Source organism: Delphinus delphis, chromosome 11, assembly GCF_949987515.2.
Source record: "Delphinus delphis chromosome 11, mDelDel1.2, whole genome shotgun sequence".
NCBI classification, from domain to species: domain Eukaryota; kingdom Metazoa; phylum Chordata; class Mammalia; order Artiodactyla; family Delphinidae; genus Delphinus; species Delphinus delphis.
In genome coordinates, this window is record NC_082693.1 from 62,101,330 (window position 1) to 62,129,027 (window position 27,698).

The window sequence follows — 27,698 nt, forward strand, 5'->3', positions numbered from 1 at the left end:
TATAATGAAATATATTGACCCACATTAAAACCTCAAGTCAACTTCATCACTGTTCCTTCCTCTCTCACTTTCTCTGATCAATTCTGTCCATTACACTTCTAACTTCTATTAAATACATAAATGTAATTCAAAGTAATAATATCCTTATGATTTAAAAATGACGGCCCAATGCTCAGACCTTCCCAAGCCTGGTCTAGCTACAGAGAGGTAACCCCATTAATTATTTTAGGTATTTCCTTTAGTAAGTATTCCCTTATAGCTAAATAAAATACTACTACCCTAATTTTTATTCATTAATTTGATCATTATCTTTTGATGTACACACTCTCCCATCTCTCCCATCCCCCATTAATATATTCAACAAATGTTTATTAAGCACTTAGTGTGTTCCAGGCACTCTTCTAAGCGTTGGAGATACAACAGAGGACAAAAGAAATCGAAGAATCCTTGCCCTTTTGAAGCTTACATTTAGTGATAGACAAACAATTAAAAATTTAAATATGTACTAGTAATTGGACAGCTGATGATAGAGAGGCATAAATCAGAAAAGGAGAAATAAGATGTGTAGGAGCCATATTTCTGCACATTTCAACAGGCTTCTGGGAAGGTCCTCACTCAGATGATACTGAGCAAAAAGGGTCATAGAACCAGCAGTTCCATTCCTGGGTATCTATCCAAAAAAACCCCAAAACACTTATTCGAAAAGATACATGCACCCCAGTGTTCATGGCAGCATTGTTTATAATTGCCAAGATATGGAGGTAACCTAAGTGTCCATCAACAGATGAAAGGGTAAAGAAGATATTGTGTGTGTATATATGTGTATACACACACACACACACACACACACACACACACACACACACACACACACAGTGGAATATTACTCAGCCATAAAAAAGAATGAAATAATGCCATTTCCAACAACATGCATGGACTTGGAGGGTATTATGCTAAGTGAAGTAAGTAAGGCAGAGAAACACAAATACTGCATAATATCACTTACATGTGGAATCTAAAAAAACAAAACAAACTAGTGAATATAAAGAAAAAGAAACAGATCCACAAATGCAGAGAACAAACTAGTGGCTACCAGTGGGCAGAGTGAAGGGGGAAGGGGCAAGATAAGGGTAGGGGATTAAGAAGTACAAGCTACCATGTATAAAATAAATAAGCTACAAGGATATATTGTACAACACAGGGACTATAGCCAGTATTTTATAATAACTATAATTGGAATATAACCTTTAAAAATTATGAATCACTGTGTTGTACACTTGAAACTTATTGTGTATCAACTACACACTTCAATTTATTTATTTATTTATTTGTTTTAGAAAGTAATTCTAATTTATTGGTTATCTGTTTTAAATAAATATAGCAGTGTGTACATATCAATCCCAAACTCCCAATCAATCCTCCCCCTCCCACCCTTACCCCCTGGGGGAAGTTTGTTCTCCAAGTCTGTGAGTCTGTTTATATTTTGTTAAAAAGTTCATTTGTATCAATTTTTTTAGATTCTACATATAAGTGCTATCATATGACATTTGTCTTTCCCTGTGTGATTTACTTCACTTAGTATGATAATCTCCAGGTCCATCCGTGTTGCTGCACATGGCACTATTTTATTCTTTTTAATGGCTGAGCAATACACTTCGGTTTGAAAAAAAAGAATAGGCCATAGCTCCTTTAATGATGCTCTAGAGGGATGTCAGTCCAGGTATACTGAGAGACCCCTCTTTGCTGGCATTTTTTTTCTTTGATTATTCAGTTATTATAGTTAAAATCGCTTCTTGTTTGTTTGGATGGTTAATTGGTTTGTTTGTGTCTGGCCATGGAGTGGTCATCAATAGTAATTGACATGGATGTTCGATTAATCTCCCTCTTTTTATATCCCCTTCATCTTATCTGAAATTTCCTAGTCCAGCCTCCCTCGTTCTTACAGACTGAATCCTCCCTCCATGCGTATAGTAGGATGAGGCTTCTGTGTTCATTTTGATGGAGAACACATGGAGGCTATGTGTTCCACATCAAAAATACTTCATTTATTTTCAGTTCTCCAAAAGCTGCTGAAGTCTCTTGGTCATTGATGGCCCCTTTTATCTATCATGTTATCCTTTGATGTTTTGAACTTAAACCTTAATATTGTTTATCAACATGTTAATGGCATCACATTCATTGACAGAACCATTCTTCATTCTGATAACTTTTTTTTTCTTTAACTAAGTAAAAATCAATTAACTGAGATTGATTTCTCCAGGTAGAAAATGCAAACATCACAGTTATACTCCATCTTTCCAAGGGAATGGTGAGAATATAATATATATTATAAAGTATTAGACTCACTCCTAATTTAGAGAATTTGACTTGTGCTCTCTGACATAAATGTCTCGATAAAAACAATGGTAAGCCAATGTTTCATAATTTTCTCTTGTAATTACCAAATATATGATCCATGTATCATCACAGAGCCGTTACTCAGAATAGCTAATTTGTGATTTATTTCTTTAACATTTTACTCCAGGACATTTTGATATCCTGTTTATATATTGCATGAACATTGTCTCCCAAACACTAGACATTGTTTGGTTCTATTTGATCTTTACTATTTCTGGGGCACTCTCTTCTCAAATAGAGCACTGATAATGTAGAGTTGATTATTATATCTGCAATTTTATACCATATGAAATTATTATGTATTAATCTGTTTTCCACTAAAATCTGTCTCAAAGGTTCAACTTATTGTCTTACAATGGAAAAATGCATCTGTCACAAAAACTATAATAATTGTGTCAGTATGACCATTGAATGTTTTCCTGTCACCAGGTCTACAGAGAAAGACAAATTGTAATCAGGGGATGACTGGGTGAGCATAGAATTGAATTTGGGGGACTTGCATGTTTCTGCAGCTGAGATAGTCTTGCCATTGGTTAAAAGTCCTTCTTCATTACAAAGCGCACTGTCAACATTTGCCTCTTCACACTCCCATTTCCTGTGCTTCTGCTGCTGACCACTCATAGCACCCACCCCTTTCTAATTGACTTCTCAGTCTCAAAAGATGTGTAAATAAAACCAGCTTTCTCTCCTCACAAGTGGGGGCAGACTCTAGACCAGATTCCACCATCAGAGATGTTTTGAGACCCCAGTTATCCCTAATGATATGAAACTGACTGTATTAGTGATTACATTTGCTTTGCAGTAAATTGAGAGGAGCCCAATTATAAGGACTCTCTAAAATAGACTTTCTTCTAGATCTTCAAACATTTATATAATTATTTTATAAGCATAATAATTAAGTTCATTTTCATGAACATGGGTACTAGGAAATAGTTTAACATAGTCTGTGCTTCCTACAATACTTTTATTTATTTATTTTATTTTTGGCCACATTGGGTCTTCATTGCTGCTGCACACGGGCTTTCTCTAGTTGCGGCGAGTGGGAGCTACTCTTCGTTGTGGTGCGCGGGCTTCTCAATGCGGTGACTTCTCTTGTTGCGGAGCACGGGCTCTAGGTGCCCAGGCTTCAGTAGTTGGGGCACACGGGCTCAGTGGTTGTGGCTCGCGGGCTCTAGAGCGCAGGCTCAGTAGTTGTGGTGCACGCGGTTGTGGTGCATGCCGTTGCTCACGGCATGTGGGATCTTCCCGGACCGGGGCTTGAACCCGTGTCCCCTTACTTTTTAAATCTTCAGAAGTATTAAATAATCCATATTTTTTCACTCATCAGGGTAGTCTTTGCCAAAGTTTGTTTACATTTTTAGCTTAAAAAATAGTAATAACCTATATGGGAAAATAATCTGAGAGAGAATGGATATATATATGTATATCTAAATCACTTTGCTGTACACCTGAAACTAACACAACATTGAAGTCAATTATATCCCAATATAAAATAAAAGTTAAATTAAAAAAATAGTTTTGTCTAGCGGTATTCAGGGTCCAGTTTTTTTAAGGTGGTTGCATTAAATTGGGCTTTTAGAATGGAGCACTGAATGCATTGAGATATAATTTTACTCCACACTGAAAGCTGTAAATGGAAAAGATCCATGCAGCAGCATAGTGTTTTGAGCTACATGTAAGTAAAAGCAGTGTGAAAATCTGATTTATAGTAACAGTGTGAGAGAAATGTGAGCCTGGTTTCCTGAGTTCTTTATCTTGAAGTTCTCCATTCCTAAAAGAACATGAGACTTTGATGCAGTAATATCCTAGCCAGGCATCTCCCTCTTTAGTTACTGTTTTGAGATCCCTCAAAAGCAGACCATGCAGGTGGCCTTATTAACTGTCAGTTGAAATTTAAGATAAGACAGAGGTTATAATAGATTTACATGCCATCTTTCACTAATGGGATAAGTTATCACAGTAACCTGTCTCACATGTAATCAGGATATTTCAGCCACCCAGCTGCTAAAAAGAAACACATGTGGATGAAGGCTAAGCTTCTGACTCATTTATGGATTAGGCAATAACTGTTTTTAGTGATGTCTCTGCAAAATTTATGTATAGGGACAACATTTTTATCACATACTCTGATGTGAGTATAGTTGTTACAAAATGTCTTAAATATTTTTGAAGGAGCGTATATGGTTTTAAGGTACAAAAGATAGTTTGCAGAAGTGGCTGAACACTTTCCTCTTTTTTAGAGCTATTAGCTTGTCAGTTATCATTTTATAACATTGCACAAGGACCCTACAGAAGGGAAACTGTATATACTAAAGGAAGAATTTGGTTTAAAGAATTCTTTAAATATTAATTCTGAAGATACGGTTTAATTTTTAGCAATCATAGGATATATAAGGAAATGTATTTCAATCTATCTCAGCCTTAAAAATTTTAGTGAATGTGTTCTACTATCTTCAATGTTTGTTATTTTATATAAAATCCTTAGTTTAAGACTTTCTTCCAATGTGCTTAATTATAATACACCTTGGATAATTTATCCCTAATTTTCTCTCAAGCCATTTTTAGTAAATTTGAAAGGAAATAATTCCTGTCTTCTTCACATGATACCATCTTACAAAAGAAAAGTAAAATTGGGAGGTTAAAAAACTTCCACCAAAATTTATGCCCAAGAAATTTCTTACCTCATATTGTGTAATTTGCTTCTTTGTATTCCTCCTTGGTTCCTTGGGAATAGTGTTGTTAGTAGAACAAATGTGATTTTATGGTTAAGCATTTTTTCTCTTTCTTTGGGAATCAAGAGTACTAAAGGTGTCACTGTAGAGGGATTCTGTATAGGGATTTCCACTCCTGTTTGTGTGACTCCAAGGCTGAAGTCAAGTAGACTGAAGGGAGGAAAGATGGTTGATTCTAAAACAATTTTCTGTAAAATCTCTTAATATAGATGAGGAGTTATAAAAACCTACATAATATGAAAGATTGCTCTGATAAACATAGTGTATTATCATATTTATATGAAATACATCCATTTTAAAAATTACTGTTTTGTGCTTATTTTTATGTTTTGATGAACCAGTCACTGTGCGTAGTCCATGAATACCACATGGCTTAATGAAAAACAACATTGTTCTAGTGATCTTTCACATATTACCTTAGAGCACAGGGTTCTTTCTTACTGGTGGTTTGAAAGTTCAAATGTGACCTTTCAACAAATAAAGATTCAGCCCCCACTGTGTGCCAGGAATTATGCTAGATGTGCAGCTGAGATCAGGTGATGCTTTAACCTTTTATTTCACCCATCATCTAATAGAGGACCTAGATGTTTAAACAGGTGGTTCAGTGAGGTGTGCTAACTACTCCAACAGAGTACAAAAGCCCATACAAAGGCACTGATGAGGAAAATGCCATTTCACTTTCAGGAAGCTGCCACTTTTGGGCTGAGCAGAAAGTGAAAGTGGAAATGCGTTCTGGGTATCTCTTGCTGTTTAAAATATATTGGCACAAAACAATAACGATTTTATCATCCTCATGGATTTTGTGAGCTTAGGAGTCAGACAGGGCACATCAGGAATGGCTCGTCTCTACTCCACTATTTCTGGAACCTTCACAGGGAAGGGTGGAACGGCTGGAGTGTCACAGGCTGCCCCGAGGCAAAACACCTGTGGTTGGAGAATCCACTTTTGAGGTGACTTCTTCACTCACATGTCTGGAACAGTGACTACATATGGCCTCACCAGCATGGCTGTCTCAGGGACATTGTACTGTGACCCAACTGTATTGTGACCCAACAGATGAAGAACTGACAATTCCACCCAGCTTCAAAGGGAGGGTGGGTAGGATAGAGATCTCACCTTTTAATGGCAGGAGCATCTAATAATTGATTGTAGCTCTGGGTTTAAATTGCCACAGGGCATGATGAGAGGGAGGCTATAGGCAGAGGCCAATTCATGGGGGCTCTGGATGCTCCTTCTAGGAGCTGGGAGTTCTTTCTTGCAGGTAAAGGAAGTTGCTTCAGGAATTTTCTTAGCAGAAGGAAAATGAGGCTGCTTATAACTTAGGAACATGACCTTGGTGACAGGGTGGAGAAAAATGTGCTTTGGGGAGAAATGTGAGCGGGTCCAGGTTTGTCATACATTATAGCTATAGAGACAAGAGTTTGAACAATTTAATGTTAATAGGCATGAGGGTGGGACTGAGGAAGATGGATTTGGGGACTGTTTGGAGGTAAGGGCCAAAGAAATCATCACATTTCTAGTTTTGTTGACTCACTGGTGGTGATGTATTTCAACAAGGGAAAAAATAGTAATGCTGTGGTGGAAACAGATGAGAAGGAGATGAAGAGAGGAAGTTCAGCTTTGGCCTTCATGGATTTGACATTTCAGTGGGACTTCTAGATGGTGATATCTAATATGAGGCTCTGGAGCCCAGAAGAGTGGTCAGGGCCAGATATATGGACCTGGGAACATTGGCTTAGCAATGTTTTGTTGATTGAAACTATAGAAATGGAAGAGATTACTCAGGAAGAGAGTATAAAGCTAGGGAAGAAAAGGAGGGCTCAGAACAAAACTCTGGAGACTACAAACATGTATGGGTCAAGTGAGCAAACAAGAGAATTCCTTTTGTTGTTTTGCAATATATTCAGAATTATGGAGGCCTGTTTGCTACCTTCTTAAAGGCAAATTATTTTTGTTGTTGTTATCGAGGACTGCCTCAATTTCTGACACATTTTACCCCTGTCTTTCAAATTAGTTATGACATTTAGAGTGCAAATCTAACACAAAACTGTGGTTGAAGTATTAAAGCAAATATACTATAGCATTAAGCATATCAAAACTATATTTTCATCTAATGACTGTATCACAAAACAGAACATTTATGAAATTCTGTATTTGAGATACTTTGGGGATTATGTACAGTTTTGAGAATTGCAGGTTCTGGAAGGCTCATCCTGTGCGTGCTGTTTTGGGAATGGTGGTTCTTGGATGTCCTATTGGGGCAATTTTCTGATGATTCTTTATAAGATTAGGACCTATAGGGCTTGATATTGTTGAGTTTAGAAAACAAGAAGAGTGAGTAGTATCCAGAGAGGTTTGAGGGAGAATAAGACAATTGTATTTGCTTGCACGAAATCGGGTCTCAAAGTAATTATAAACCAGGAGATTGAGAGCCAGAGTTAAAAGCTCAGGCACTGTCCTGAGATGTCCGTGCTTGTGGGTCTTAGAGTAAGAATGTAGTAGCATCAGAAGTGATAGGTGAGGGCTTCCCTGGTGGCACAGTGGTTGAGAGTCCGTCTGCCGATGCAGGGGACACGGGTTCGTGTCCCGGTCCGGGAAGATCCCCCATGCTGCGGAGTGGCTGGGCCCGTGAGCCATGGCCGCTGAGCCTGCGCGTCCGGAGCCTGTGCTCCGCAACGGGAGAGGCCACAACAGTGAGAGGCCCGCGTACCACAATCAACCAATCAATCAATCAATAAAAAATAAATGTATGTATGTAAGTAAGTAAGTAAGTGATAGGTGGGGCCAAAGAATGTGGTGTGGTGTTGAGTAGACAACCAAGCACAGGAGGGCAGGGTAGTTGTAGGAACATAGGAAGTTATGTTTTAATGAATTCACCAGACTATTTATAGAGCCTCACATGGGGGCTTAGTAAACCCAGGGACTCCCAAACGTACATCTGAATCCCACTGAATTTTCTTTTTAACTGTTCCAGCACTTATTTCTACCAGACACCCTTCTAAGTGATCTACAGTTTAATCCTTATAAGAACCTTGAGATAGATAATATTGTCATCCTTATTTAACCCCTGAGGACACAGGCACAGAGAACAGCTGAGCTGGGATTCAGGTAGAGTATTCAGGCTTTAGAGTCTGTGCTACTAACCAATATATTAGATCTTTACTACTGGCATTTCAATTTAATAATTCACAGAAGGTAGATATTTGAATGTACCACTTTTTGCACACTTGCCTGCTATTGTTTCGTTTCTTCTTCCAAGGTTGAAGTCAGTTCAGTTTCCATTAAATATCAAATTGTATTTTTTAGGAAGGGTTTTGAGTTGGAATACATGGTCTGAAGGGTTATACTTCTCAGAGTGAAACAGTCATCCCTGCATTCTTAAACCTAATTTTCCCAAATTAAATCGTTCTAGCACATTGCTGATACATGCCGGTGGTCAATAAAATCCTTTTTAATGATTTATTAATTGGTGGATAACGTCAATCAATATACGCTTATTAGAATAAGTAGAACACAAAACTAAATCAAATTTCTCAATATCTATGTCTGTCTGCCACTTTAAATACCTTAGGGGTGTGAAGTCAATTTCTTATTTATTAATTTATTCAATATCCAAAACTATTATGTGCTTTAAAAAAGAGCTATTATAATATGACCATAAAGTGATCTTTACCTTTTCTCTGCTGTGAAAATGGATTTATTCATCTGTGAATATCCATCTTCCTAGTATTTCCTGTTACTTTATTCACCCTTTGACTAATGGCATAACTTAAAAGTGGAGTCTTGATTTTTTTTTCTCATTTTACACTCTATCAGGGGTGTTAAATCTCTTTTTCCTGCCCTCTGTTCCCATGTAACTGTACTGCGCAACCCAAGCCAGAGGCCCCAGAGCCATCTTAGATTTTTCCCTTCAAGTCCTGCGTCCATGATTATAACTTCTCTCATTAATCATTTACTCTTATTTCCTGTGCCTCTGCCTCCATTCAGGCCCTCATCAAATCTTTCCTGAATTGTAGCAGTGATTTCCTATGTGGTCTCCTGGTTCCAGGCTTGCTAAATATCCCAACCTCTTTCGTCCCCCCAATTTCTTCTTTACATATCAAAGAAAATGATCTCATTAATCTGGGAATTTATTATTTATTCTGCAATTTAAACCTTTTGGTATTCTCTGCTGGGGTCATGACAAAGGCTCAATTTCTTAGGAAGTTACTGTGGCTCTCCAACTTTTTACTTGGGCAATGAGTAGTTGTTAAAAGAATATTTTAACTATCATGGGAATTAGATAGCAATTAAGGCAATTCAAATATTAACTGTCTCAACTGAGATTTTTTTTTTTTTGAAAGAACCTTGATAGTAGCCAATGGAGGTAAAGAATGATAGACGTGTGAGGCTCAGATATTATGTTTTGGTGACTTTTAATGACGCACATGTCTTTGTATCTGGGTCCAATTTGATTTTTGAAAATGAAAGCTAAGGAATAAGATTACATAATTTTTACTTCTGCATGGAAGTCCACTGGTAGAATAACTACAACAGAAATAGAACCTTCCACAAAAATCTTGCACTGAGCCACTCAAAATCTTCTTAACAATATCTGAGGAAAGCATAAGGAAGAGATCGAGTAAGTTTTACTCTCATTCTAAGTGTTCTGATTAGTAAGGGTTGCTGGAGTCCTAGCCAAGGATTTTGAGGCTACCACAGGACTCAGCAGAAAAAAGTTCTGTGATTGATTAATTAGTCATGTGTGCAATGAACATGGGAGTGGCAAGTTATAAATAGTATGCCATAATTTTCTAGCTCTTACTAAAATGTGGCTTAAACATTTAAAAAATAGTGTTTACTTGGAAGATTTTTGAGAATTGCTTGGACACTAAAAGCACCAGACCATTTAAAATTTGTTTTACTGTTTATTTCTTATTTCTACATAAAGTCATCTGTTGAATGAAATTATTTAAAATTCCCTATCTAAATGCTGAAGAGTATCTATTGAAAGTAGATTTATTTGACACCGGAAGAGATGATACTCTGAAGGCAATATAAAGTTATTATCATGATGTCTTGGAGATACAAATCCAAAAGGCAATGAATTAATAGCAAAAGAAACATTAAAGTATCACAAGTTGTACTTTGCAAGAAAATGATATGGTATAGTAGAACATAGCACAGCTTATAGAATCCAACAGAAGAAAGTTTAAATTTCAGTACTATTATATATAAGATGTATAACTCGTACAAGTTACTTAATGTTTAAAGGCGGTTTCATATTTTTCAGTCAGAAATGGAGTATCGCCTTTGCAGGACTATTGTGAGGAATAAATGAGAAAATAAATGTAAACTGTCACTTAATAAGGACACAGTGAAGACAAGTGTCTTCCTTTAATATACTTCTGATAATTCCATTCTTAAAAAGATTTCCCTTGGTTAAAAGATGGTGGTATAACATCATTTTTTGATAATACTACCCAGTTAATAGCAATCAATAGTTAATTACTGAACACATACCAACCCATGATAGGAACTGAGAATGAAGAAATGAACATACCGTAATTCCTGTCCTGGTGAACAATGCAATCTGTTCAGGAGATAAGCATTTACCCTGATAAATTTCCATGTTAACCTAATCCTTAGAGATGAATAAGGACCTGGGGACTAATGGAGGACAAAATTAACTCTACAAGACTTGAGAAATGCCTCAAGAAGGAGGTGACACTTGAGCAGGATCCTAAAGCAGAAGTAAGATTTCATGATGTGGGGAAGAGAAGCCATGGTGTTGCAGATGAAGGAAACCTCATGAGAAAAGCCATGGAGCCGGGGGAGAAGAGGCCTCAGGCCAGAAGCAGAGGTGTGATGACAGTGGAGAACATGGCATGCAGGATGTGCAGAGGAGATGAAGCTGTAAGAGAGTCTGAGGAGACACACGGAAACACTCAGTAAACCAGATCACAGAGCTTGGACTATATCCTACAGACAATGGGGAGTCAACAGCAATTTCAAAGAAAGAGATTGACATCTATTCTCTCTTGGGAAGTTAGTTGACTGTGAGAAGAATGATTGGATTTGGTTGGCAATAAAAACGGGATGATAACAAAGAGACTAGTGGAGGGGCATTATCAGAGTCCATGAGAGAACTGACACAGAGGTAGAAATGGAGTGGGTCATGTCAAAGAAGACAACTCTTCTTTGTTCAATGGAAAAATAAAAAGTTGGTGACTCTAAATTTAAATAACAAAGTCAAAGAGAGAGAGATGATTTGAAAGAATAATGAGTTAAGGTTTGAACATTTGGGAGATATCTGGGAGAAATATAGCTGATAGATCCAGGTAGAATATGTAGGAGATAATGAGATACTTAGAAAAGAGGCTCTGAGTTTAGAATTGAGATTGGAGTATAAAATACAGATTTGATATAAAAAGAATGGAGGGATATACCAGCTGAGACCTAGGATTATGGTTTTGAAAATATTCGTGGGCATAGTACAAAATTTAGAAGGGGTGATGGTGAGTGGACCTGTGTCTCGGAAGGAGGAGGAGTAGCTCAAGAGACAGCTGTCGTGTTAAGAAAGCTAAGTGAGTTGAGGATTTCTAGAGGAAGGAGGGTGTCAGCGCTATCTAAAGCAGCAGCAGCAGAATAGAAAATGAGGCATGGCTTGAGATGTTTAGATTATGCTCTTTGATTTTGGAAACAGGTGTTTTTCTTCCAAGCTTGGACATCTGTGGGTGTTCTGTAGAGCACAGCTTTTATTATGCGTAGGAATCCTGTTAAAATGCAGATTCTGATTCAGTAGATTTGGGATGAGACCTAATAATCAGTATTTCTAACAAGGCCCAGGTGATGCCATTTTGTTCGTCTGTGGACAACACCTTGAGTAGTGAGGCTCTGGTGGTCAATGATTGCAATTATGATCCTGATTGCAATTCAGGATCGGTTTACTTTGAGAAGTTTTCCTTCCTTATAATAAATGGATATTACAGTTCTACATGGGGGTTTGCACTGAAGCTGTATTGGATAGTTCTGGCAGTTTGGATCCTTCTGTGTATTGAACACCAGATGAGTTTCATCCTTTTTTTTAATTGACTGTCTCTAATCTCCTCCTCTTCCCTTCCATGTTAGGGGAAATAAAAAGCTTTCCCTTGATATTCTACTTTACAGGATAGATGAGAAGATACTTCCTTTAGTAGAACCCACAGTGTGTCTCAAAATATTTATTTTTTTATGCTTTTGTTTCTGATACTTTTTGCCACCCATTAGCTAGAAAGACTTTCATTTGACAACATTTCAGGAAAAGAATACATAATCTTCTAACCAGATGTCTGCAAATCCTTAGTTTAGTGGTGTTCTGACTCTATTTATCTGCCCCCACTTGCCTCAGAGCTGTGTCTACATGTCCCTTGTGTCTGTTTCACTAATAAACTGCTTTGGCTGTACCTACTCACTTGCTTTGTTACTAGCCCATTTGTAAACCTGAAATTAGGGACATGGTATCACAAGCACTGTGGGGAAAGAAATTCATTTCTGCTGCATAGAGAGCCAGGGCCAGATAAAAAAGGAAGGAAGAAAGAAAGAAAGAGAGAGAGAGAGAAAGAGAGAAAGAAAAAGGAAGGAAGGAAGGAAGGAAGGAAGAAAGAGAAAGAAAGAAAAAGAGAGAAATAAAGGGAGCTAGAGGCATTGTGAGAAGTGTTGGGGCTTGAGTTAGATGGTAAACATGAAAATTGAAGGAGAACATAGATAAATTTGTAGAGGTCAAATCAGCGTGGCAGGGTATTGATTGCACATCTACAATAATTAAAAGGAAGGAAAAAGGGAAGAGTTGACAATTGAGGTTTCAAGCCCAAACACCTAAAGAAAATGGTGATCCTGTGTACAGAAATCATGAAATGAAAGGAAGGATCTGATTAGAACTTGGGGGATTAAAAAAAGGAAAATGGTGAGTTTGATGTGGTAATTGATTTTGAAGGTCATGGAAATGGATGTCTTTTATTCAGTTGATATTGATGACTGGGAGTATGATGCAGCTATTAACTCTAGTTTCTAGTAGGGTTCACCTGAAATCTTAGGTAAGAATCAAATGAAAGAATGCATACAAGTGTTTGAGGAAAGATGACATATGAAAAAGCATGCTTTTAAGAGATGGGTAAGGGGAGAGGGCCTGGTGAAAGAAAGAGAAAATGGACAAGAATGATGGTGGGCAGATCAAGTGAGTTTATTAGTAAGTCTGTGAAAGAGAGAAATTTAAAAAGGCAGAGAGAAAAATAGGGTCAAATACAAAAATATTAGAATATGGTGAGAGTTGAATCAAACTCTTCTTCAAATAACAGTTTCACATTTGTAAGGATAGTATAGGGCAGAAGCCCAGTTTCAAAGAATTAAAGTAGGATGGCTTGGTACAAAAATATAGGCAACTAGTAGAGTATTCTCATAATAATTAGAAAACACAAGTGGGCAATAAAATCAGACTGATTTTGACCAAGTCGATTAACCTCTAGATTTTGTTGTTGGTTTTCTACTTCTATACTAGAAATTATGATACATCTTTAAAATCATGGAAGAAAAAATCCATGAGGTGGCTTTAGTTCCCCGAGGGAAAGTACATTGTTTTTTTGGCATCTCTCCTGCTAATATTTGTGTTCAATTTGGAGGGTACAGGATAGAAGACATCATGGTGAACCTGTAGGTAGTTCTCTTATTCTTGGGTTGACAAAGCAGACTGACATGTTCACAGAAGATTCTTTTTTTTCACTTTGGGTACTTTTAGTTTTAATTTTTGAATTAATATTTCATTGGAGTGCTTTGGTTTTTACTTTTAAATTGTCCTCTGATATTATTGTTGCTGAGGTAGTTTGGCCAGTTGTAGCCAGTTGTCTCAGTGTCCAGTACAGTTAGAATACAGAATGCACTCTCTGCAAATAAGAATATATCACATATCCACTTGAAAAACAAGTGCTCTGAAAAGCTGTCTAGATATGAGGAATTCTTTATTCCTCTCTAGCCAGGCAGTTCAAAGGCCTGCATACTCCCACCACAGACTGGCTGCATGGAGTAAGAGTTTACTCAGGAAACATGTCACCATCTTAAGGGATCCTTCCCTTGGTTAAATACCCTCTACTTAGCAGCAAAGCAACTGGATTAACAGCAGGGCTCCACATGACCCTTCCACCCTGACTCCAACAACCCCATGTTGTTCCTGTTTCCTTGGAGGCCTTGGAAACTGTGCATGTACAACAAATGTGTTCATGTAGAGTCATAACAATTCACCAGCAGAGTGATTCTCCACTCACACATCAACCCATGACAATCACAGCACGTGTGAACATGTTTAGGCCCACTGAGTCTTACTATAGCCTTCAGAACACTAATTTCAGAACCATTAGGTAATTCAGAAATCAGTTCAAGTTAAAGCACACATGTTCATTTCATTTATAAAGTATCCACTGCTCTTCAAAACTTGGTTTCCATAATGCTTTTTGGTGTGTTTTCGACCAAAGATTGTGATTTAAAAAATCATTAAGAATTGTAATTCAAGAATGCCCAGAAATTGTCATCAGCAGTTGTTCAGTCCGTTTTTGAAGAATTTGACTCCATTTTAATCTCAATTTTTTGCATAGATCTTTCTCTAGAAAAACATCTTGTATTAATCACGTCCATAAAATATTCTATCCAGGACTAGAGATCAACAATAACTTACTACACAGAAACCAGATATTTTAATCTTTTGGCTTTCAAAATCGTATTTAGGTTAAAACAGCAGACTAGAAGAGTTTATAAAAGAAAATAATGACTCTCATTTCATACTCTTTTTTCCATTTGAATCTTTTTGAGAAAGAGATCTTGCTATGGTGTTAAGTCAAACTTTAGCTTTCCTGAAGTTTTCACTGTCATTTACAAAGGTTGAATTTTTTTCTAAGATGGAATAATATTACTTTAAAAATATTAATATTGTCACACAACCATTTTTTAAAATTCATTGATGACACACTTATTAAGGGGTCCACAGCATTATTTATTTCATAATATGTTCATAATCAAAGGTCATGGTATATGTGTTACATTATCATAATTTTCTAATTTATTCTTTATACATGTTTGTACATGTTCTAATTGCATTTCATTAACTCATAGTTTTCTTGTAAGTTTGTACTTTCTTTCCATGTTCAAAGAATCTCTTTAATTCAATTTCTCTGTTTCTCCTCATACAGTCTGGCAGCCAGATATGCAACTCAGTCTAATCACAGTGGAATTGCAACCAGTCAAAAAAAGCCTACTAGGTCAGTTAATATCTCTAATTTATTGCTTGTTAGTGATAATAAAGTAAATGCCCAGTGATATTTTGTCCTATCATTCTAACTTTTTTCAAAAACTGACATACTTCTGGATGAAAAGCTTAGAGTACCGAATTCTTCCAAGTAGATTTCCATACGCCTTCTTGGGGGTGAGCATGTTTGTGTTAGATTATGAAATGGGTCTTGGGTTCTTCTAATTCAGTTTAGTTATACATAGTGCTATGACTGGGCTGAAGTCTAGGTTCTAGGCTTAGAGAAAGTCAAGGGGAAAAATTGCTTTGAAGACCCCATTCTTTCCAGGCCACAAACCTGGAAGTAAAACAAGATTGTAATTGCTTTTTGAAATGGGTATGCGTTAATTATTGCACATTTGGAAGCAGAAGTGAGAAACATTGGCAGATTTTTGTGGGGAAGTTAGCACCAGCTCAGCCTGAACCATTCTTTTATCTTTAATCATTTAAATTTTTGCTTCTTTATATCATATGTATTTTAAAGGCAGTCTATTATAATAAATGACAGTGCATTCTATACTGTTTGGAAAATACTGGTACAGAAAAATGTGTGGAAAGTGACTTTTTTTAATGTTAGGTTACTGGAGGCATGATGGTACAGCTAAGTGAAGCCACAGCAAATGTGTTTTGCCCCCCTGATTATTATGTGATTATATGTGCCATCTCACTCACTGGGGAAGTATCTCAGTGGTGGTTTACTAGTCACTACTCTAATAATTAATCATATTGTGCAGTATTTGACCACAAGAACTACTTATGATGCCTTGACTTGAGGTTATGTGCTTTTCCCCTTGCCTTGGTTTCCTAAGTTATGTTCATTTCCATAGTAATTAAACTGATTCTGGAAAGGCAAATTAAAAGGGTATTTAATTAAAAATCAAAAGAAATGATATAAACTAGGATGCGCAAAGAACAGTGACCTGCCATGTTCAGTAAGCATTTTTTATTATTACTTCTAAGACTTAATGAATATAAAATATATTTTAAGTACTTCTTTGATTTAATAGAACATCTCTTTTTTTGGCTTCATTCTCATTTCTCTTTTTATTACTTTGATGAATGATCTTGAGCTCTGGCTGACTGTCAAATTAGGGTAATGAGAAGAGCAAATGGATTTTTTAATTTGTTTTAATTTGTTCTTCTGAGAACTAAATGTCACTTGGCTTCATGGGTCACAGTCAAGATCAAAATGCATTTTAATTGCTTTCTAGAAACAGGTCAAGTTTCATTGCAAGCAGGGCAAATTTTGTGACAAAATTTGTTTATAAATGTGAGTTTGGAATGAACTTTCTAAGCCTATGGCTGTGTCTACAGGACTAGTCTCAGATTTATTACGATGGGACATTTGGCCAAATTAATTAGTTGAGTTCCTTCTACATAGTGCAATCACTGGTACTCAAAATTCCTGGTGTCTGTGGTTATTGTGCTAGACTTACAAACCCTGTAGATCCATTTGAGTAAAAGTTAAATGCTGGAGTCATTTGGAAAAGATTCTAATCTTGTGCATGACACAACCTCTAATTAGCAAAATAGCTGAAGGAACTATTTATTAGCCATATGTATTTAAACTCCAAAATACAGCCAACATTTTGAAACTATTAACTATTCCAAGATATCAACATTTCTGGTCTTAAGCTGGCGTGTGTGTTTTCCTGATGTTCATTCCATTTCGCAATACCTGTTACTATTATAAAATATTTATAGTATACATTTAAGAGTTTGATTTCCTGATAATCTATGGAAATAATGTGTCAAGTAGTATAATAAGGTGAGTTAAAATTTGAATATTGTAGCAACTGATAGTGAAATGTTGGGTACCAATATACTAGATATAAACATTCTTTTATTTTAAACATTTTGTATAACAAGAAAAAATTATTTGCTACATTTACAAGTTATGGATTGTTTTTGTTATTTTTCTTTTAAAATAGAACTTATTAGAGCAGTACACAGTGACATTCACATGGTGGCAGCAAACACTAGCAAAGATGCTGGCAACCCTTAATATCATGTTTTTAAATATGTCTTAAGATGCCAATATTAATTCTTGATTTCTAGTTTTTCATTTATGCGGACTGAGTTTACTATACATACACAATATACATTAGTATTAGTATAAAATAAAATATAGTAATTGCGTATTTTACGCACAGTTCTTGAAATAATTGATACCTGAAATTTTAATATGGAAACTGTTTAAACAGTGAAATAAATGATCCAAACTGATGTTTAATTATAGTTCAAATAAAATAACTGCAGATGATTACCTCCTATCAAACTTCCCCTAATTCTAATACAGTCTACCTACATTTCCTCATGTCTTGTCCTTCATACACAACGAGTAGCTAAAGCTACTATCACTGTAGGTGTGTTTTAAATTGTCATTCTACTAGCATAGATTTTCTTCTAGATTTTCTTCTTCTGAGACCTGCATCCTTGTCGCATGGCCTGTGTGATCAGTTGGCCACACTTGTGAGATAACCAGCTAGAGTCTAGGTGCTTACTTTTGGCAAGAGAGTGAAAGTTTTTATGTGAGACAGATCAGTCAAATATGAACAAACTCATGACCTTGGTCTCCACACCATGTTTTTGAGTAATTAACTAGCTTAGATATTCAGTAAGCATTTGCTATTTGCAATTTGTATGTAACTGTCTTCTTCTTTTTATTAATGTACAAGTTCATCTAAGATACAGCCACCTAAGATAAAAACAAATGTCCCGTATATTGAAAAGAACAACTTAACAACAACTGCAGGCAGCTGGTTAATACCCTGAGAATATAATAGATTCTAGTTAAGTATTATTATTTCCGTTGCTTTTCATGTAATTGTTAGAGTACCTTTAAATCAAAGTTTTATTCATCAGGTACATATAGGCATGACTTTTTAGTTAAAATTACTTTATTTCTAATTGTCCTGCATTATTAGTGTACTTTGGAGGCAAATTATATCATATGAACCAAGATTTTTCTGAAGATTTTCAAACCTTGTGTTTAGCTATTTGTCGCTTAAACCAACATTTTCTGCTGAATGTCATAAATTATGATTTTCCCATTAACTCTTCCCTGCTCAGAACCTCCTGTTCCCTATGTTTTTATAATGTACAATAATGATGTAATTTTTCTTGTACTATTTCAGACTTCCAGGTCCCTCTAGGGTACCAGCTGCAGGCAGCAGCAGCAAGGTCCAGGGAGCCTCCAATTTAAATAGGAGAAGTCAGAGCTTTAACAGCATTGATAAAAACAAGCCTCCAAATTATGCAAATGGCAATGAAAAAGGTAAGTGTTCGCCCATTACATCATTAAGGCACAAGTGTAACATATGGGCCTAATAAATTACATGCTAAATCTAGTATTTAAGCAGTGTTACAGCATTTGGAATGGAAATGTTATCAGTGGACTTCCTTACATTGTCTAAGTGCCTCCTCCTGAATTCCAGCTTTTTTCAGGACCTTTCCAATCTGAAGAACACTTTAAGGAAATATAGTCATTTATATTAAAGTGGTTAGTGATTATCCCCAAGTATAAAATCTGTTTCTCAAAAAAAGTTCCTCCTGGATGCATGTAAATAGCATTTTCTTTTGTTTTCTCATGTTTTATGAGCACTTATCTTGAAATCATAAACCTATATGAAGTGTTTTCAAATCCTTGGTTTTAATTAACATTAAATGCCATACATGTTTGAGGAAGTTAAGGTTGGAGCATCAAAATTTAAGACATAATTATGAAGGGTACTTAGTCTTTGAGAGCAGCAGGACAGATAAATATTATGACCTTAGTTTTTCCTATAAGAGACAAATTATTCATGTTTGTTTTATTTTCTTGAACGAGTGTATGATAGAAATATCCAATCACACGATCAGGAAGAAAGGACACAGTGGAAGTGTGTGTTAAAGGCAGATTATATATTAACTACTGTATGATACACAGTTCTCTCCAATGTGCACAGTGCATATTTAAAGAGGTGCTGGCTTGATGCATATCCCTGTGGAGCTTGCATCCGAACGGTAGGATGTGTAATTTACATCTAAACCATGAGAAAATCAAGAACCTCTGCTGTTGGGAGCAGTGTGACCCTGTGAGGGACTAGGGCATGTTACGGGATTTTGAGGTAGTATTTTCTAATCAATAAAACTTTAACTTCTCTGTGTAGTATTTAACTCTCCATGCAACAAGACATGAAATTCCAAAGTGACAAATACACTTAGTAGAACAGCTGGCAAATTTGGTTTGACTAATTGAACCAGGTAGAAACCTTTTGGCTCAGATTAGATCATTTCCAATTGTTTAATATGGATTATCTGATTAGACTTCTCTTACTCAGACATGAATTGACAGGAGTGATCTATGAATTATACACTTTCATGAAAATTTCCTACCCATTAAAACAAAATTGGACAGACTGTAAATCCCTGTAAGCAAAGCAGTGTATCTTGATCCCTGTAATATCCCCAGTTCTTGAGTTGAATGGAAAAAGAAGAAAATAGTATGTGTTTGGAAGTTAGGATTTTCTCTTTAAAATAAAGAATAAAACCTTTGATTGGAGAACCTAAGAAATGTTACTGAAGACTTACGCTTCTCCTGGAGAGAAAGGGGACAAGAATTTCTTATCAGAAAAACATCTCCCTCATTTTGTGACTTTCCTAGAAAGCATCATACAAAGGCCTATATATGCTATGAAATACTAAGGGAAAATAAACATGTTTAGACATTAAGATATGCTGAGTGGACTGCTCAAGTGTCTGATTTTAGCTACATGAGACTACAGTTGTATAAGAGTTTTGCAAAAAATGACTAATAACATTGGCAAAGAAACCTAGAAATGCTTTAGATGACCCAACGTTTTGATATCATAATGTATTTTTTGATCATGTGAAATAATTTTTGTATTTCTGGTGTCTAAAAGTAAAAATCCAGAGGTAGCCAAGTATTCATATCTTTCCATAGGCATTCAGCCTCTCTTATGTATGTCTAAGAAGTAGTGCAAAATTAGAAAGTAGCAATATTTATAATAACCACAAGGTGGAGACAGATAACACACATTACGAGGTTTTTGACCATAAGCAGATTTCCTTAGGTCGGTATCAAGAGCAAAAGTTTTCATGGTGAATTAGCCATTACTTTTAATTCCAACAAAGTAAAATTCCAAAACATTTAAAGTGTATGATCTCACATTCACAAATATTTATAATATTATATATCAAATGTAGGCATTAAATGTCTGTAAACTGTCAATCATAATTAAAGCATAAATTGCATTATATAATACAGCCTTCTAGAATTTGTTTTGCATGCTATATGACATTTTCTATTAATGTGGAATCACAGCTTCATATCAGTATATCCAGTATCATCTCTAAATTAATCATTGTGTCATGCTATTTTATATTTCCAAAATATTAGCTTAAATTATAGAGCAAACAAAACAAATATAAACATCACATATGAAACAGTTTATAATTTATTCTTTAGACTATTTGAATGGTACATCGTTTTGGATAAGAATGTCTTATTTAACCTTTGACATGGAGATTTTTCATGTTAACACAGCATATAAAAAAATAAGATTCCATCTGATGACAGGTTGATCTCTGTGACAATATAGTTCATACATAGCCTAGGCATGGCTAAATAAGGTGGAAATTAAACAAGAATTTTCAAAGGTTACAGTATTATAATAACAGAATTCAGAAATTACTAACTTGAGTATTCTAATTGCCATTCCTTTTTAGTTATTAGAAAGTATAACAGTTAAATTCAATAAATTAAGATATGGGCTCCCCTGGTGGCGCAGTGGTTGAGAGTCCACCTGCCGATGCAGGGGACACGGGTTCGTGCCCCGGTCCGGGAAGATCCCACATGCCGCGGAGCGGCTGGGCCCCTGAGCCATGGCCGCTGAGCCTGCGCGTCCGGAGCCTGTGCTTTGCAGCGGGAGAGGCCACAACAGTGAGAGGCCCGCGTACCGCAAAAAAAATAATAAATAAATTAAGATATTTTTACTCAAAAGAAATAATCACACTCTCTGTAATGTGCTCCCTGAATGCTTCTAAGTGAAAATGTACTTTCTGCTTTCTTTAAGAAGTCTTAAATGTTGAGTTATGTGAATCAATTGGGGAATCTCTAGAATTTGTAATAGATAGTAAAGGTTTATTCACAATTAAAACAATTTCACTTCCTTATTAAAAAACATACTGTTGAAAGCACAGTAGCTTCTCACATGTATGGAATGGTAAAAATAGCTTATTTATGAATTGTGTGGCTTATCTAATAAAGGGAAATCAGAAGAGAATCACAAACTGCACTTCAAAAGATACCTCTAATACCATTTTAATAGTAATCCAAAAAATAGTGTGCTCATTTCACCAAATGGATTAAAATATCGGTGAACATGGCCATAGATTATCACTTGCAGAGAAGGCTGAAATAGAAATGTTAAAATAGAAAGCAATGCCACCCCACCATTCTGTTGAAATGGAATGTAGGAACAAATTTCTCAGAACAAATGGTGAAGTGAAGATAGTATATTGTTTGTAGAAAAGCATTTCTTTGGGGAGTCCAAGTTTCTTCCCTTGGTGACCTGACATGCAGAGACTGACAATGAATAATATGTTCTGACACTAGCATTTATCAGTTTGCCCATGCACCCTATGAGATTACTCTAGACAGATGTATGCTTTAAAGAAAAATCAAATATCTTTTCAGTGGAAATCAGGGATCTTGTGAAAAAAAAAATGCCCTGGTTCATTTGGGCACACATTTTATATGCCTGAAGCAAATTATCTTCAGAAATAATTCTTGTTTTGTAAAATCGACATGATAAATATGAAAAAGGCTTAACAGTTCAGTACTATTAGGAATGTAAATGTCCCTAGCTCTATTTGGAATCCACTTTCTGAATTATGATCTGTAACCACTTATTACTTGGCAGAGTTCTTTAGCAGAGAGATGTTTTTCTCTGTTGCTAAGAAACATGCCACAGTACCAGAGGGCATGCTCCCATCCCTTTATTGTTTCTCCCGTGTGATTCTTACATGGTACCTGTACATCTGTGGAAGAGGAGATTTCCTTTCTGTTCTCCTGGGTTCTAATGAAGTAGCTTCTGGTGTGAAAGTGTTTTCTTTCATTTACACTCAACATAGATTTAGTATGATTGATATGGAGAATTTAGCAAAATTGAAATTGAACTTTTTAAAACTATAGGTTTAATGTGAATGTTACATTAGTCGTGGAGTTTTGACAGCTAAAACATAATTATCTAGTTCTTAAGTACTTTTTTAATTACTCTGAAATTACTCTGAAGACCACAGAACTGAACTGTTTTATTTCCTTTTCAATGCAATGCAAATACGTTTTACTCATTATATCTCTTTACGGGTGATTTCATTATGTGTTCCACCATGACTTTTTGCTTTATTTCCTTAATAATTATATAAACCTATAATGACATAATTTCAAGTTAATCTTGAGGATGTTTATGAGGTAACAATTAAGTACATAGGTCAAGTGATATGACTAAATAGACTTGGGCATATGTGTTGTTTACTTACGTATACATGCTTACATATTGAGGTGTACATGTATTTTATATGCCCGTACATAAATTACATACTTTAAAAAAATCTGGCTGGTGAGTTAAAGCTTCCCTAAATTTTTCAATAGTCCACAAAGTGGCACTCTCACGTTACTAATGGTACAATATATGCATGTGCAGAATGGACAGTGCCCCTACAATCCCTGTAATAGCATTCCATGTTTCTGTTCAGCATAAAATTGATGATTGAGGCATTTCGCAAGCCATCATTTATGGGAGACAGTGTGGTGAGGTAAACAAGGGGCCAGTTGGTAACAAAACAACTGAAAACAAATGTGAATGCTATTTTTTTTAACTTTCGAAACGTTCATTGCATTTTGGTATATTATTGTAAAATGAGAGTCTTAAGTTAGTTATTTACCAAGCTAATTGCTGTCACCACATTGATCAGTCATTTCCTTCCTTCCGTAATGATCTGTGATGCTGAAGTCGTTCTGTAATTAGCAGGGACCATACATATCACTGAGCACAATGCCTGCTGTACAGTGAATACTTTCAAAAGAGTGGTGCCATTGTCATTTTTATTGTTGTTGCTCCTTTCTGTGTTGTTACTTTGTGAACTGAAAGCTGGTTTGCTTCCATCCAAACAGTATACTACTCAGTGAGGAAGAAGAAATAAACAACTGAGGATGTTCCCTGGTCCTTTCTCAGGCTAGTAGCACCATTGGCAACGTAGCAGTGAGCTCGGAAGCGAACCTGCCAAATTTCCATGGAGAATCGTCTTTATCTAAACTTCCCATATGCCTGTTGTGACTGCCACATTTACCTCCGTGTATTAATTTTAGAACTAGATTGGCATTTTTCCCAGGTCATCAAAGTTATTTTTTTTTGTATATGAAATAACTAAAAATTAACTCTCTGAATTTAGATGTTTTCTAAGCAGGAATTAAAATCTATTCTTACATCAACTCAAAAGGATGGTGCCAGTAGGAGATAGTATATAGGTAACTGAATAGTGAGTATCTTGTATCATGTTCTCCCCATTTATATTCTGCTCATTGAGGAAGAAGGAACCCAAATTTCGGGGAGTTACCCAGTTGCCTTCACTGTTGTGACAAACATGTGACTTTCTGGAGAACCGAACCGGCAGAATTTTTGGGTGGGCAAGCAAACATATGGAAAGAAGGGAGAGTCGAAAGCCTCCAAATTTTGTAGTCACATAAACCTGGGTTCCAATTTTGGTTTTGTCTTTTCTAAATTTTACTCTATGCATGATTTGGAGCAAGTTACTTTCTCTAAGCTTCAGTTTTCTCATTTATAACAAGAGAAATAATATGTATATTATAGATTATTATGAGTTTAAATAAGAGGCATATGGGTAGAAGCTCTAAATGTGATACCATGTATCAAAGTACTTGGGAAAAGTAAACAGTTGATAAATAATATTATTTGGTTGCAATGGAATTGGTGGTGGTGGATGCGAGGTGGAAGAAGAAGGGGAGGAAGAGGAGAGGGAGTGGAAGAAACTTTCTCTTTGGAGGCTAGAGACAAGGAACCAGCTATAGGCAGAGAGGCCCTGCAAACGCAAGATACAAGTTTGTTGCAGGAATGCCCTTAAATATGTGCATTAGATACCTGTGCTTTTCCGCCATACCCAGCTAACAGTTCATTTATAGTCAGAAGCTGAGTTAACAACACTCAGCAATGCATCAGTTGAGACCAGGCTACTTACTATTGAATATGTAAATCGCACAGATTGTGCCGACCCCCGCTCTGTCAGAGCTGCAGAGGCTGCCATTTCAGCAGCTGTTGTTCTGCACCCTTTCTTGTGAGGTGTCCAGAGAGACACTCATTATTCTAATGCTCTCCTGATGCACAGTGACTTATGATTTTCACTCTTCATGCAACGTGAAGCACCTCATTGCTGATTATAGAGAGGAGCTGGGCACAGATTGAGAGTTGAGTTCAGAGAAGTGTCTTCTATGTGTGTACTTATCTGAGAACGATTTTATAGCTTTTGCTGTGACCGTTACTGTAGGCTGGATGTCGATGTCATAATTTGGAGTCCCTCCTGTCTCATTTTTGGGTGTGATGATGTGGAATTTCCTCTGTACTTGAACTGCGGTAGCAGTCTATCTAGCTAATGTCAGCACACTTACAGAGCATCCTGACTGGTCCTTTTCTGCCCTCTTCTCTCATCCTCACCAAAGCTCCCAGGCATACAGGGGTAGGAGTCCCCTGGCTTCTTAACCTAGTTGCAGAAACACAGAAGATATACACTAAGTATGTGGTGAAAATGATGAAATAAAGGACATTAGGAAAACCTCTTTTGTTTCTAGTGATCTCTCACCACAGATTGCCAAGCATCCGGGGGGAATGCAGAACTGACAGAGCTTCCAGAATCCCACAGAACGAAGAATATTAATGCTGCACAGCTATGGAACATTTAATGAATTTAGCCGATTTGAACACTGTCATAAGAAATAACTCTTTAAAGCCAAACATGGTCTGCGACCAGCAGCGTTGGTATCATGTGGAAGGTTGTTAGAAATGCAGAATCTTGGGGCCTCCTGCAGATCTGCTGAAGCACAATGTGATGTACATTCAGTAGGATCCCCAGTGACTTAAGCACACATTAAAGTCTGAGACCGTTATGTTAAACACTTAAAATGTCAGACATTCTACGATAATTATAGAGCTTGGGCTCTAGAATCACACATGTGGGATCAAATCCTAGCCACACCACACATTCCTCACTAGCTGTGCACCACTGAATGAGTTGTTTAGACCCTCAAAGCTTGGGTTTCCACAAGTGTGAATTAGAAATAGGAGCCCTTCCAAAAAAAGATAGGCAAAGTGATTATGAAATTGTCACACACAAAAAAAAATAGGAGCCCTTCCCATCTCATCAGGCTGTTGTGAACACTAATGTGAGATAATATAGTTAAAGAATCTTCAGCAAAATGCCAGTAGGCATTATTATATTTGTAATAATTATTAATATTATTTTCATTATAGAATAAGAAATATTGCAAATAACTTTTGAGATCAGTGTAAGAAAGTGAAGATAAATTCAATATGAGGCCATTATGTTCCTCTTAACAATACTACAGCAGACTATGATTTCATTTTGGGGGTACTTTATTTCTAGCTCTGTGTCCCAATATACGTATGTACTTTTTTTTTTTATAATTTATTTTATTTATTTTTGCTGTGTTGGGTCTTCGTTTCTGTGCGAGGGCTTTCCCTAGTTGTGGCAAGCGGGGGCGACTCTTCATTGCGGTGCGCGGGCCTCTCATTATCGCGGCCTCTCTTGTTGCGGAGCACAGGCTCCAGATGCGCAGGCTCAGTAGTTGTGGCTCACGAGCCTAGTTGCTCCGCGGCATGTGGGATCCTCCCAGACCAGGGCTCGAACCCGTGTCCCCTGCATTAGCAGGCAGATTCTCAACCACTGCGCCACCAGGGAAGCCCCGTAGGTACATATTTTTAAAATGTAAATAAATAGAATAAATTTTCACATAGTTTCATATAAAAATTCTATATTACTCCTGCCTTGAATGCCTGCATATCTCCCTTAGCTCATCTGTCTTGATCTTATTTAATGTTGTACAGCCCTTTGTGCACTTCTGATCTCTACCATTTTCTTTCCCACCTCCTACTCGTTTAACGTTTACTATATGCCATTCATCTTCTGTGAGTCTGAGTCTGATTTCTTTCCTCTGACTATATTGTAAGGTGTCTTGGGGAGTCTTACACAGAATAGCCACTCAGTAAATATTAACAGATGTTATGCCTAGATTCAAGTCCTAGAGATTGTAGGAACTGAGTAGCATTGATTAATATTTCTGGAAATAGTAGAAAAATGGAGGCATATATGTTGGACAGAAATCTGCAAAACAGTAAGGTCACTGTGTGAAATGCACGGGCACATACACAATTCACTGAACTTGAGAAAATGCATCTTGTTTGGAGATGTTCTTAGTTTCCAGTTGAATCTAGGTAATCGAGAAATAAAGTTTACTTGACAATTCTATTAAAGGCATGAATTTGACATACACTATTTTTTGTGTTTCTAGAGTCAAGGAATAATGTTATAACTGATAAGCCATTGAACTTCTTGTACATTTGAAAAATCATAGTGATTGACAGAATTAACTTAGAATCCCAAGCTAAGTTCAGTTCTCAGACTTGTCACTTACAAGTTGTGTAACTTTGACCAAGTTCTTTTACCTCTTTGTGCTTCAGTTTCTTCATGTGCAAATTGAGGGTAATAATGAAAATTTTATGCAGTTGTTGGAAGGACTGAGTTAATGTATTTCAAAAACTTAGTTTAGTGCCTGTCACACAGAAGGTGCTTTGTGTGTAATGTAGAACTACGCATTACTGGTGTGGTCTTTGCTTTCATGGACTGTATCAACGGTGCAGTAGAGGAAACAGGCAATCACAGTGAAGTTATCTACGTTTGTCTATACTATTGGCATTGTTAATATAAACTTCACAAATCTATTATATTGTTTTAGGCACACTTATTTTCTTTTAAAAAAACCTAACTCACACAAATATTTAATGAAGAATTTAACCTCTTTTCCTATCTCTTTCTTTATTAACTTTTTAATGTAAACAACTTCTTCTGAAAAATGGGTAAGACAAGTATTCTATACCAATTGGCTTAATTACCTACTGTTTATCATGCATTTTTGATACTGTTGGAAAAAACATTTAAAAGTGAAAGCATTGTAGTTTTAGATCTAT

At 36.4% G+C, this 27,698-nt stretch overlaps 1 protein-coding gene across 4 annotated transcripts in view; it reads left to right on the forward strand.

The window, feature by feature from the left end:
• Positions 1-27,698, forward strand: part of NAV3 (neuron navigator 3) — a 363,667-nt gene that overhangs the window by 150,575 nt on the left and 185,394 nt on the right. For all 4 annotated transcript variants that reach the window (XM_060025293.1, XM_060025294.1, XM_060025296.1 and 1 more), the window contains exons 6-7: positions 15,323-15,391; positions 18,555-18,694. In XM_060025293.1, the coding sequence (XP_059881276.1) occupies positions 15,323-15,391; positions 18,555-18,694 (209 nt within the window). The remainder of the gene's footprint in view (positions 1-15,322; positions 15,392-18,554; positions 18,695-27,698) is intronic.